This window comes from Phaseolus vulgaris, chromosome 8 (genome assembly GCF_000499845.2).
Source record: "Phaseolus vulgaris cultivar G19833 chromosome 8, P. vulgaris v2.0, whole genome shotgun sequence".
In the NCBI taxonomy this organism is placed as follows: domain Eukaryota; kingdom Viridiplantae; phylum Streptophyta; class Magnoliopsida; order Fabales; family Fabaceae; genus Phaseolus; species Phaseolus vulgaris.
In genome coordinates this window covers 1,713,433-1,726,507 of record NC_023752.2, presented here as the reverse complement: position 1 = coordinate 1,726,507, position 13,075 = coordinate 1,713,433, and the positions used below count along the sequence as shown (strand labels likewise).

At 31.4% G+C, this 13,075-nt stretch overlaps 1 protein-coding gene and 1 non-coding gene across 2 annotated transcripts; one reads left to right on the top strand and one right to left on the bottom strand.

The window, feature by feature from the left end:
* Positions 1 to 5,544: 5,544 nt before the first annotated feature.
* On the bottom strand, positions 5,545 to 11,275 carry LOC137824410 (translation initiation factor eIF2B subunit delta-like). The gene is made up of 7 exons (XM_068630047.1): positions 10,656 to 11,275; positions 9,045 to 9,191; positions 8,336 to 8,685; positions 6,608 to 7,352; positions 6,421 to 6,517; positions 6,283 to 6,337; positions 5,545 to 5,898 (listed from the first exon to the last, which is right to left on the bottom strand). The coding sequence occupies exons 1-7, from the start codon at positions 11,122 to 11,124 to the stop codon at positions 5,836 to 5,838; spliced, it is 1,926 nt and encodes a 641-aa protein (XP_068486148.1). The 5' UTR covers positions 11,125 to 11,275; the 3' UTR covers positions 5,545 to 5,835.
* Positions 11,276 to 11,911: 636 nt separating this feature from the next.
* TRNAE-UUC (transfer RNA glutamic acid (anticodon UUC)) lies at positions 11,912 to 11,983 on the top strand. Its single transcript has one exon. It is a non-coding gene; the product is annotated as a tRNA-Glu (tRNA).
* The last annotated feature ends 1,092 nt before the right edge of the window (positions 11,984 to 13,075 follow it).

Below are 13,075 nucleotides of genomic sequence, written 5' to 3'. Positions count from 1 at the left end.
AATAAATAAATATTATTTATTTATTTATTTATTAAAGGATACCATTTATAAACAAGTAGTTGATTTAAAAAAAATAATTACAAATAGTGTACTCATATTTGAAGGACTAATTTAAACATATATTTTCTCAAACACAGGATCTGATTTTCATAAAAGAAAAAATGATTTAAATAATGTTTAAGGGATCAAAAATAACAAATTAAAAATTAGAGAGAGATTGAGAGTTGAGAAAAAAAAACTAGAAAACTTAAAGAGAAACTTGAACATGATAAAGAGAATAAAAATATATTGGATATTGGTGTATAATTAATTAAAAAAATAATGATGGATAATTGGTGAGGGGTGTTTGGGTAAAATGCATGGGTATTGAGTTTGAGAGAAGATGCGGTTGGAAATGGCAGGGTGTTGTAGAGCTGTATGAGCCAATTGGCATGCCTTTTCTCTTACAACACTTCATCCTTCTGCTCCACTCACACAACAATTACTCTTTTCTTCTCTACTTCCGAATCCTCAAACTAAAAACGATTATGTCTCTTTTATGTCGTTTTGCAGTTTATTATGACGTTGGGAAACGGAACTTTGGCCAATGCATGACCAACTACAACAAATGAAACACAACTGTTCTTTATTTTTAGTACAAATTTAAGATTTTTTTATAATTGTAGTAAAAAATTATTAAAATAAATTTTTACTTTTTTATTATGTAAATTAAGATGTTAAAACATTTCAGGTAACTCATAGCTCACTTAGATAATATAATTCTTGTTTGATTTGTTATTAAAAGAAAATACGAAACTTATTTTAATAACTTCACTTTCAATATAGTTTTATATTACTCGTCCAAAAGTTTCTTTCTTCCTAAAATCAGTAAAACGCTTTTTAAGAATAAAATCAGGAAAACGCTATTTAAGAATAAAATCCTAACTAAATTTTGAACTCCAAAACGGACAATAACTTGGATGCAGGTGTCATTTATAAGAACGAAAATGTTCTCTTAACTCTTCAACTAAGGGGAATTCATTCTCCTTAGATCTTGACTGTGAAGTTTGTTTTAGTATGTCCATTATAGTCTAAGAACGTTTAAGAGTTGAGGTCAATAACAATTTAAATACATTTTTCTCCCTTAACTCTAACGATATTATCTCTCAAACTTAAGATTGAAACAATACCTAATATATATATATATATATATATATATATATATATATATTTAACTCATTATGTATTGGATTGGTGCATGTGTATTTTTTTAATGTTGTTGGGTTGTAGGGAGTGTTACGGGGACAAGTAGAAAAGTGTACAACGTTGTTGGGTAAAAGGAGCAACAACGATGTATTTGGTAAGGTAACACTTACTAGGAAGCCACCCTTTGTCTTTTGGGAAAGGTTTCTTGTTGCACCAGTATGGAATACTTTAGATAACGATCACAATGGAAAGCTGCTACTATGATTTGTGTTCACAAAAACACCTGTACTGTTACAACAATTAAAATATTCTACTAATTCAATTTTAATTACACCTTAATTTAAGACATTAAATGCTCCAGCATTAAATTTACCTAACTGGAAAACCACAAAGATACTTCCACTTTATTCATGTTATGGAAATAATTTCCGGACAATTAATGCATTAATTACTTCTTTCTTTTTTAATTTTTCTTTTACAATCCAAGTTTCTCTGTCCAGTACAAAATCACTCTAACCAGTGTTAGGAAACTAATTAAAAAAATTAAAACAAAATATTTTCATTAAAAATTGTATAAGAGTGCATTCCAAAATCGAAAAAGAAAAACATTTATAATTCTTAAAACACTTAGCATTATCTATAGTAAATATTAAGTATTACACATTCAATATTTAATTTTATTTAATACTTTTCTCAAAAGGGAGCAAGATTAATATTTACAAATACTTGTCATAAAAAACATTTTTTTTCTTGTAATTAATGCTTTATGTTTTTGGGTTTCTTCTTTTAATCTTGAAACGAATTTATAATCATATATTAATTGTTTTGATAGTTTTCTTACATTCATTAAATATATGTATATCTGCTCTCTTATTAAGGAATATGAGTCTTAAATTCACCCTTATATCTTCATACTAATTTCCAGCTTTCACTGTTCAGTGAAAGATCACCCTAAGGGGTGGTACTAATTAAGAACTTAAAATGAGAAATATTTTATTAAAACTTTATGAAATTACATTACAAGATTGTAAGGGGGTATATTTATATATTTGAATAAAAAAATATTTATAATTCCTTAACTTTTTTAGAACATTCATAAATACTTATCAAAAACATTAAATATTGTTTTATAATATTGCTTTTAATTTTTGGTATCTTCACGAAATATTAACATGAATTTGCAACTACATATCAAAAGCATTAATAAAGATTGTTTTGCTCATTGACATTATTTAATTGATAAATATTATGTATACATAGATATAATATTTAATTAATGGTGTGAGATATGATGTATTTGATTGGATAAAAAGTTGTGAATCATTAAATGTGTTTGATTATATGTTATGCATATGTATATATGTGATATATTAATATGATGTCAATGGTTACAAATAACGAGGTATTATCAGAAGTAATGTAAATGTTAAATTCAAATAATTGATTAAGATATTCAAACTATACACTGAATCAGATAGATAAATGTATAAGAACTAACAAAAGTTTAAATATTAATCTAGAAGTATAAAAACTATCTATCATTTGTACTTACAGAAAACTTTTATTCTAAGTTAAAATAGATTGTTGGACTTCTTATCAAACTCTTTATCGATATTTTTATATGTATCTAATGTTTGATGTAGTTTAATATTATTAATTATTGTAATTATTCATGGGATATTTCTCAAACTTACCTTTTTTAAAACATTTAAAATTATATTTTTCAATTTGATTCACATTTTTTTAAATATTATTTTTATTAATGGATTGAATATTTATCTTTAAAAAAATATTAATAGATAGATTGAATATATTTTGTTTGTGTAATTCCTTAATAATTTGAAATAAAATTACATTATTGATCCATTTTTTCCATCTCTAGTAACCATGAACTTAATGACATATGCAAGCATATCTAAGGGGATAAGTTTACACAAAAATATATAGTTACTTTATTGAAGGGTGTAGACGTGATAATGATAGTTGCTTTAAAAAATTGTGTGAATTGTATGTACAAGGAACTATTGCTTACAAATAAAAAAAATTATATTTTATCTGTGTCTCGTGGAGAATAACAGAGAAGGAAGAACAAGTACAAGAACAAATCAACAAAAAAGACCAGAAAAACGAGAAAAATTTCTCAAACTCGATCTCGGTGCAGAATGAACAAAAACATGATTAGAAACAAAAACCACGAAACGAACAAAACCAAAAAGTCACAAAATGAAGAAAACCATAAAATGAAGCATAGAGAGTCCCAATCGGATTGTCGATTACAACTGCAAAACTTGACTACATCAACCTTTGACTCACAAAGAGAACAGAAAGAACAAAGTGTCAGATCTCAGGGATGACGGCTTATTCCAACACCTTCACATTTTTATCAATCACACCATATAAAATATGAAAATATTTTTTTATTTATTTTCATAGATTTATAAAATTAAAAAATAATTTAAAAAAATTATATATATTTCAGATTATATAATCTGAAAACTAATATTGAATTCATAAATAACTTACGAATTATATAATCTGAAATATATTTTTAAAAAATAGTATTATGAATTACATAATTTGAAAATAACTTCTGGATTAGAAATATATTTTTAAAAAAAATAGTATTCCAAATTATATAATCCCATCCATTTGAAAAAAAAAATTTAGATTACATAATTTGAAAATTAATATCATATGAAAAAAGATTTATTGATTATGTAATTTAGAAATTAATCACACATATAAAAAAGGCTTATAAATTACCAGAAGCTAATTACAAATCTGAAAAAATACTTACAAATTACATAATTCAAAATATTACAGAAAAGTATTTTTATAATGCAAAAAATTATGACGATCAGAAAAGAACAGGTGCAGGAAGAAGTAGTCATCAAGGGTTTTGTAAAAGGCCCAGGCCCAACAGAAACCTACTGGTGGAGGAGATTAAAAAATTGGTAGATGGAAGATTGCAAGTGATGCAAAGTGAGGTGGTGAGAAGGATGAAAGAGTTTATGAAGTGTGAGGGAGAAAGAGTATTTGCAGTTAAGAAGAAACAAGAGGAAGAAGTTATTTCAGTGAGAGGGAGAGTGTTCGAGTTTGGGGGAACAAAGCTCTTAAACGATGAAATGGTTGGGTTTTGTAAAGATTAAATTTTAACCTTCAGACAACATTAACTAAAATAAAACTCTAACATTTGCTGATACTTCTTAAAAAATATCAAATATTTATTTTTTAGGTGCAAATTTATCATCTTCTAAGCAAAGAATACCCATTAAAATTTATGAACATGACACATTATCACCAATATCCTACGCCTATTGTACAAAAAAAAACTAAAAAAATAAATAAAAAAAAGTGTAAATGTCAATCTTCATGTTGATCTTAAACATGAAAATAAAAAATGTTAAATTAGATAAATCTACTGTGAAGTTCACAAAAGTTATAGTGACTATATTAACTAAAAGCGAGGACTCAATGTCATTAAATTTTCATATGTACCTATTTATTAAAAGTCATGTAACTGACATATTTTTAAATTAAAATATTATTACATATCTTAATCAAGTCTAAATATATATATAATAAGCTATTTGGAATTTCTTGAAAGATTTTTTATTAAAATAAGATGTAAATTGTTTAACAATAGAAATTCAAAATACAATTTTCAATGCAGGAAGATCATGAACTTTATAAAAACTGGACAGTTAGGCATTTAAACAAAAAGCACCATTGTCTTAACTTCAACCATTTTATACAGACACACTCCTCCATGGATAAAAGCAGCGACTCCGACCATTTGTGATAGAGAGCGATTGGACATGCACTCTTTTCCGATAACAATCATTCCATTTGCAACTAACTTTCCAACATGATAATTTAACAGGTTTGGATCTATTTAGCAAATGATACCCGAACACGTATATTAATATTTCATAAATATATTTTTTAAAATGATATTAGAATCATTAAAATATTAAAAATTTAACAAATATATTTTGAATTAAATATTTTATCAATAATATCTTACTGTATCGATGTCTGATAATAGGTATGTCTAACCCAACACACACCAGGTAAGAGGCATATTTGAGTCTCATAGATTTGGATCCCCTTACAGCGGCTTCAAACATGTGCACATTCCACTGTGGCTGTAGGTATATCTAACAATTACAGACAAATTTATGGTTACAGATTAAGTTGAATGAAATGACTCTTTTGGTTAACGTTGTCATGCAATTTTCTATGTTTACCGGTTACAGCATTCACGTAAAAAAAATCAGTAGCAGCTTCCGCGGTAACGCGTGGTGACCGTGATGTCTTTTACAATCAAAGAAACCAAAAATATTGGGAACAGAATAATGAAACACCAAAAACTGTTCAAAATTTGAAGACCGCTAAAAAAGTGTTACAAGTGAGAATGCATGGCCAAAATCTGTCGGGAGAGGCGACAAACCGCACTCTTCACTGCGACAGGTGAATACAGAGAAGCGTCCAAAATTTCGAAAAGAACAAAAGGACCGTTACATTATTCCGGTATAGGAAAATAATAATACAGAAAGATGGCATCATCACAGCCTTCACAGAACTTTTATTGCTAAATTATGGTCTCTGCATGCATACAAGAATTGAGATTATCCACATTTGAAGCATTCATATCCACACCTGTTCTCTGCTATATTCCCTTACAATTACAGGTACACTTGTGGGTGGGACCTGCCAAGGTTAAATTGTTAAATCTTTCATTTTTCGTAATAGTAAATAGTGATGAAGGGAAAATGCTCCTCAAGACTAAAAAATGCATTTACTTTACCACAAAAAAGAGAGCTATATTATGAGGATTAACCTAGTTTAAATTCTGCCGTCTACTGTTTTAATGTGCCTCTTTTATCTAATATTCGAGGAAGGATGCAAGTAATTTTTTTTCCTTTTATCCTCTTGGATTTTCTTAGTCCAAATTGTTATCTTAATTCTGATAGTGTCATTCTACTAAAAAAAGCGAGACAGAATCCATAGTAACGTTGGGGTGCCCGGAATAAGGCACACTTTAGGTATTTGCTAGCAGCAACTAAATAAATCTTCTTTAATTGTAGCACTTACCATGCCATAATCTGTGATTATCATGGACACGTAATCTGAAGGTGTTGCATCATATCTGGCATCAATATATAAAATCCCAAGGTCAGAGTAATGAAATGACAATTTTGGTTTTGTATAAAGTGAATATAAATGCCTTACATCAGATTTAGAAGTTGCAGGTTTTCAGTATTGGCCCAAGCTTCCAAGTGGTTGACATCCTCTCTACTCTGAACCCTAGAAATGATGTCTGGATCACCTGTAAGAAAATCATAGAAGCATCAACTTTTTTTCCAGACATAAGGCAAGAGATCAAGTACAATGGACTCATCTCTCATTGTTTACATACCAAGCTCATTTGAGCATATGGAATCATGCTGCACCCTTTCATGAAATTTGTAAGCCTCACAGCATACTAAAACAGGGACACGAAATGCATGGGCAACCATTGCAACACAAGCAGTCCCAACTCCTGAATAAACTGTTCCATTAGACAACACTGATGAAGCACCCAGAAATACTCGAGTAACTTCATTCATTATGTAGGACACAGCATTTATATGAGTGTATGTACAGCTAAGACCTTTCTCCACAAGCCTACGAAGCAAAAGTTTCCCTCTAAGTCTTGGACGAGAGTCTACCACTACAACTCGAAACTGTTTACCTAACTCGTGTGCGTGTAACAGTATCATTTCAACTGCTGATGAAGACCCATAAGTAAGAAGAACATCACCGTCTCTTATTTTAGTGATAGCATGCTTGACTATCACCTTGTTGGCAAGTATAATTTTCTCATTTATAAAACGCTCAACATCTGATTGAAGAGAGGTTTTTGATTCTGACTCGGACAGCGTCAAAGGTAGCTTGGCAATTCGACTTTTGAGAAATCTAATTGCATTGCCCATACTGATAGAAAGTGGTCGACACTCAATGAGAAAAGAAACATAACTACTTAATTTTGCTGTTAAGTCTCTCACCAGAGTCTTCTCGGATGGAACCCTGTAGTCTTTAATGGCCTCTTGAAATGCTTGAAGCATAGCAATACAACGAGCATTGCCACCAGTTATATCTCCAGACAGATACTGCAAACCTACCTGATGATCATCATTAAGACCACAACGGTTAAAGGAAAATACATATAAAAAGTGCCAAATTTACAAAACAAATTGAACCAGGTGTTAATAACTAACCTATGCCGTATCGGCAGCAACACCATAGAATTTTTTTAATGAACTCATGATTCAGCTTATAGTGGCTCCATGCATACAATAGGTCCCTAGATACAATTTATTTTCAATTTAGATGTCATTAAGGATGAACTTTTAACTTTCAAATAGTACAGTGGCATCCACAAAGTAGTGCAAAAAACATTAGAGGCGTGAAATCATTCTGAGCCCTGTAAGGAGTGGAACGTATTTAAGGACTGTAACTCTTCATACTATTTCATATTCTTCATCTTGCCTAGCCTTTGTTCTCATATGAACCATGGAATAAATAATTGCTTTAACTGCAAGTAAAATACCTAAATGCTTGGAGATAGAATAGAATTTACCCCATGCAAAATTTCAACCATTACACTGCCAATAAGCTTAAGGGTGTGTTTGAGGAATGTGCAAATTTCAGCAATGAGGTTTTTATTGATGAAAAGCTGAAAACAAAACCTCTAAATTTAAATGTTGGAAGAGACTTAAGTCCAGAAATTGTATAAATGAAACTATTAGAATTTAATATAGTACATTAGGCTAGGCATAAAAAACCATTTCCATTTAATGATTTAAACATATGGAATGTTGCAGCTCAATACAAAAAATGCTGAATGATTGTTTTATGAACCTTTTCACTCTAGGCTGTATTAAATTCTGTAAAATTAAATTAATTTGGTACTGAAGTCTTCTGTTTTCATGATTCAACTTCATTTAGGGCAACGAACTCCATTTATCATGTGGTTTTATCTAATTGCTGGGCTATGAGAATGGCATTAGAACATCATATATTATGAACGATGGATCCTGACTCAACCACATAAGAAACATGAATTATAACAAGATTAAACAGAACAGTGGAAGAACATAGCTACCTTATAAACAGCAGGATGCACAGGGTCAAGGTGGAAAAACTTTGCCTCAAGATCTGGGAGCTGACTCCCATGTTCATACTGTGGCAAATGCCTGAATAGTTCAACTCTGTTCTTAGCTTCAGTTTGTTTTACCACGGCACGCCTTTTGGCTTTCTCCACTCTGCTCTTATCATCATATTGCATCCGCGGTTGAGGAACATCTTTCTTTCTATCTTTTTCTTGTGGACGATCACCCTCTTTCTTCTCAGAGGCTGCAACTGAAGCATTATCAACTTTTTGTGGGGGCTTTGCAGCTTTAGCTGGTTTTACATTCACTGAAGCCAGAGTTCCAGATGCCTTATTTCCTTCAGCTAACAAAACATTATATAAAAGGACGAACTAATGAGCAGTGTTAGTCACAATGAATATTAAAAAAGATCTGTGAAATCTCATCATAAATTCCCACTTCAGGCTTCCTAGAAAAATGAGTCAGTTCTTATACAGTGGGTTTGAAGAAGCTAGATCCAAGGACAAAAATAAAAAAGTGCAACATTTCAACTGGAAATGCAAAATAGACAGCCAAACTAACAAGTACAAATTTCAATTTTGACTTTGCAGAGAAACTTCACATTTCACATGCTCTAGCTGAAATTCTTTTGTGCCTAAGATAACAAGATCAACATTGCACTAATCTCAATCAAACAAGAGCAAGCTAAATGCTAATACACACCTTTTGCAACAGCCTTAGCAGCTCGTTGAGCTTCTTGAAGAGCTCGTCTTTCAGCTTTTGAGGTCTTTTCTTTCTTAGGTTTAGTATTCAGAGCTTGATCTTTCACTTCCACTGCTGATCCTCCACCTTTGTCTTCCCTCTCTCTTTCTAAAGGGGATTAAGGGAGAAAATGCTTAAATACCAAATAATAACTTCTGATTGTCAAAGATTCCTTTAAAAAAACATCCCAGAAAGAAAATGAAAGATGACGAGAACCAGAGAGAGCATGTTACGATAACATCTAACATTGACAACAGGCAAGTCAAACAGGTAAAACAATTATTCTTCATATGTTCTAACTGGACAATATAGCAGATGGCAAAAGACACAAACTCTTTTTTTTTTTAAAAAAAACATCTATCTATTCTAGTAAATATCAGAGACAGTGTATCAAAAACCAGAAAACTAAGATTTACATGGCACAAAATTAGGTGAATTTTGTGAATTTGTTTCAACATAATTTGAGTCACTTAAGAAGTGTTGGCTACTTCTGGAAAGTAGCCACAGGGTATACACAGCATCAGGTACGACTGTAGCTTCAGTCAACATAAAGTACTTGAATCTAACATTCTACTTTACTCTTATATTTTTGGGTTTCATTTGGACATGACTTGAATCCAATTTCACCACAAAAGCAATAACTAGTTTTGTTTGCGAAACCTTTTAGATTTAGATAGCAACAAATAGGCAACTATCATGAAGCCAATTATTGTCATTTCCCTTTGGCTATTTTTACTTATCTAAAAGTCAAGCTATTCATTGACATTGAATTATACTTCTATTAAAACTTAGTTTGTAGTTTTTCTCCTTTTTATCAAGTGGACTTTAATTATGAAAAAAACATTAAAATATTTAAGGAATTATTCAGGCCAAGATATACCACAATCGATGTTTCAACCAGAGAAGCTAAAACATGGTTGTGTGCTAGTTGACCCCCGTAGTTAGTCATAGGAATAATTAGTTAGTTAGTTGGAGGATAGCCCCTTGATAGATATCTCAACTTTTAAGCAGCCAAACAAACTTCAAGCAACTACAAATATACTAATGACAAAATGTAACCAAGTTGTGAGAAGTAGATAACAAGAACAAAGAATTTACTTGAACTACTTTTGAATTTAATGTCAATGCATGCAAATGATCTTTAGAATAAAAAAAGATATTCAGCAGCTTCACTTTGGAAATACAATACGCAAGCTGAAAGCGTGTAGGCAGAAGGGCCTATCTGATAAAGACCAAGCAACACTATACTGTAAAACGATACAAGCAACACTATACTGTAAAACGTTCTCGCAATTGATATGCACGGTAGAGTTGACTTGCACTAAATAAGCTATCGAAAGTTAAATCTAGACCACAAGGAAGCTGAAAGAGCAACGATACAAGCCTTCATTCCATTCAATTGCATGAAACCATAAAACATTCATGGCTTCCAATGTGCTGACACAAAACGTAATCAAAGCTATTAAATATTGAATTGCAATTTCATTTTACTTTCACAAACAATTTAAAGCTGAAAGCATATCGAATAGCCGATTCAAATAACTGAAGAAAGCAAAAATAGAAAAACCTCACCGTGAATTGCAAGGGAATCAGCATTCACCACCTCATCGGTGGTTAATTCGCTCGCCGGAACGCCACTGGCCTTCGTCGTCGTCAAGTCAAACCCGCCTTGAGGAAACGAAGACGCCACTTTACCGCCGTCGAAGAAGTCTCCGTCGTCGGCAACCATCCTGCTCGAGTAAGAGGACGGCGCCGGAGACATCGGAGCGGGGAAGAAATCCGACGAGCTGGAATAGCTCTCGGCTGTGACGGATTCCTCAACGGAAGGAGAAGTGACGGCGGGACGGGCGTGGAGGCTGAGATTCTCCGACGGATGGCGCGGCGGTGGGATCATGACCGGCGAGAGGGAGTTGGCTGCGGGAGAGACATCAAATGAGAGCGGGTAGGGTGGACCCGGCTGAGAACGATCCGGCGGGGCGAAGAACCCAACTCTGCGGACCTTAGGGTCAATGACGGCGCGTGGAGCTCTACGCGCGTCCATGACGGAAGAAGTGATTAGGTTAGGTTCTGTTTGGGTCTAGTAATATTCGGAGGGTATGTTTGGGAGGCAAGGAAAGTAAATACGGAAAAATTTCTTTTATTTTCTTCTCTTTTTCTTGGGAAATTTATTGAAAGTTGAAGTTGAAGCAGCCAAGAAAACGATGACAAAAAGTGACAAATAATAAAAAAAAGAAGGAAATTGTTTGTTTATTAGCTCTAAACGTGTTTTTAATTCTTGCCAAACGTTTTTCAACATTTTATGAATTTTTGTTGATAAATCTCACGTTTTAACTTTGTAAAATACGTGGATTTACTCTGTCTTAATTTTAAATTAACAGACGACTAAATTTACGTGATTTTACAGTTGGAGAATCAAATTTATTAATTTTCAAATATAAAAACATTGATTATATTTGATAAAATGTGAAACTAAAAAACGTATTTTTTATTTTTTAAAAACTAATGTAACAAAGGGTATGTGTTGTGCTGATTTAGTGCTTCATTCTTATTTAATCTAAATAAACAAAGGAAAAAAACTAAAAAATATATTTATTTGGATGTGTGTTTTTACATGTTGTTTTTTAATTTGTTTAAATGGTGTTTAAGTTTATTTGAAAAATTCATAATTTTAATATCTTTTATAAATTCAAATAAGTTAATCAGTCTTGAATTTTTATTTATTGATTACTATGACAAAGCAATAAATATTATCTTAAAACATTTAATTAGTTTGATTTTCAATTAATATATTATATTAAATAAAATTAGATACAAAAGTCATCAACAAATCCGTTGTCGTCCAGCGGTTAGGATATCTGGCTTTCACCCAGGAGACCCGGGTTCGATTCCCGGCAACGGAATCCTCTTTTTAATTTTTTTTTCTATTTTTCCCTTTTTCAAGGTAATTACTTTAATTTAACCAATGAATGAAGTGCTATGCATTTTACGAGGAATTTAAAACAGATACATGAAAACCTAAATTTTGATTATTTTATTAAAAGCCATTTTAAAAACATAATCACAACACAATCTTACTATTGATGTCAACATGTTTATATTTTCTTTTTATTGTTAATATTGAAAACATTTATCTTTGAGGATATTGTTCCTTTATCACACATACATACATGGATAATGAGTAACAATAAAATAATATAATAGAAGAAAATGTGAGAAATTTCACATTTTATATGATTATTTTAAAATCATGCTTCAAAATTGAAAATGATAGCTGTTTCAGAAAGATAATATTAAAATGGAGAGTTAAAGACTAAAATAAACTGTTTTTTCATAACAAAAACATAGATGGTATATTGAGTTTGATTATAGAAAGATTATACCTGATTGATACATATTTATTTCACTGTAAAATTGTAATGGTGAAGCTGACAAAACTAGAATCTCAGTCATGATTGTAACGAAGGTTCTAATGGCTGTGCATTATTTTGTTAAACTAATTTTGGCTGCGCTAATACTTAATGAATTCAAAAGAGCTTTTCATGATTGACCTATATATATAGCTAGGGTTAATGTTTCTAAATTTAAAATTTTGCAAGGGTTGGTCAAATTTGTGTTCGTGACAGTCAAAAGAAAACCACAATGAATGAACATAATAACACTGACATTAGATAAAGGCTTCATCGACCATTGTGCCAATCACCCTATTTAATATTGTATCATCATAAAATAAACTGTGTTTTTGGATCATAACCTAAATCTGTGTTAGGTAAAGAGTGATAAATAGAGTGAGGTAGCTATAGGTAGTGTTCACACTCCTAATATTTCACATGAGAGGCTGAAAAATAGCTGAAGAAAGGGATGGGTCATGGAGCAATGAGACAGTGGTGATATATTAAACGTACCAATTTCGAAATTTCTGAAGGATCCACCTTAGTCAGACTAATATCTAACAAAATCATTTTCCTAACATAATAGTGCCTTCACCTTAGCTG

Excerpts from the sequence above, each read along its gene's own strand:
- LOC137824410 (XM_068630047.1), bottom strand. The coding sequence starts at position 11,124 with ATGGACGCGCGTAGAGCTCCACGCGCCGTCATTGACCCTAAGGTCCGC. Across the intron at positions 9,192-10,655 it reads TGATTCCCTTGCAATTCACG|AAAGAGAGAGGGAAGACAAA; the intron begins GTGAGGTTTTTC and ends AATCCCCTTTAG. Across the intron at positions 8,686-9,044 it reads TGCTAAGGCTGTTGCAAAAG|CTGAAGGAAATAAGGCATCT; the intron begins GTGTGTATTAGC and ends ATGTTTTGTTAG.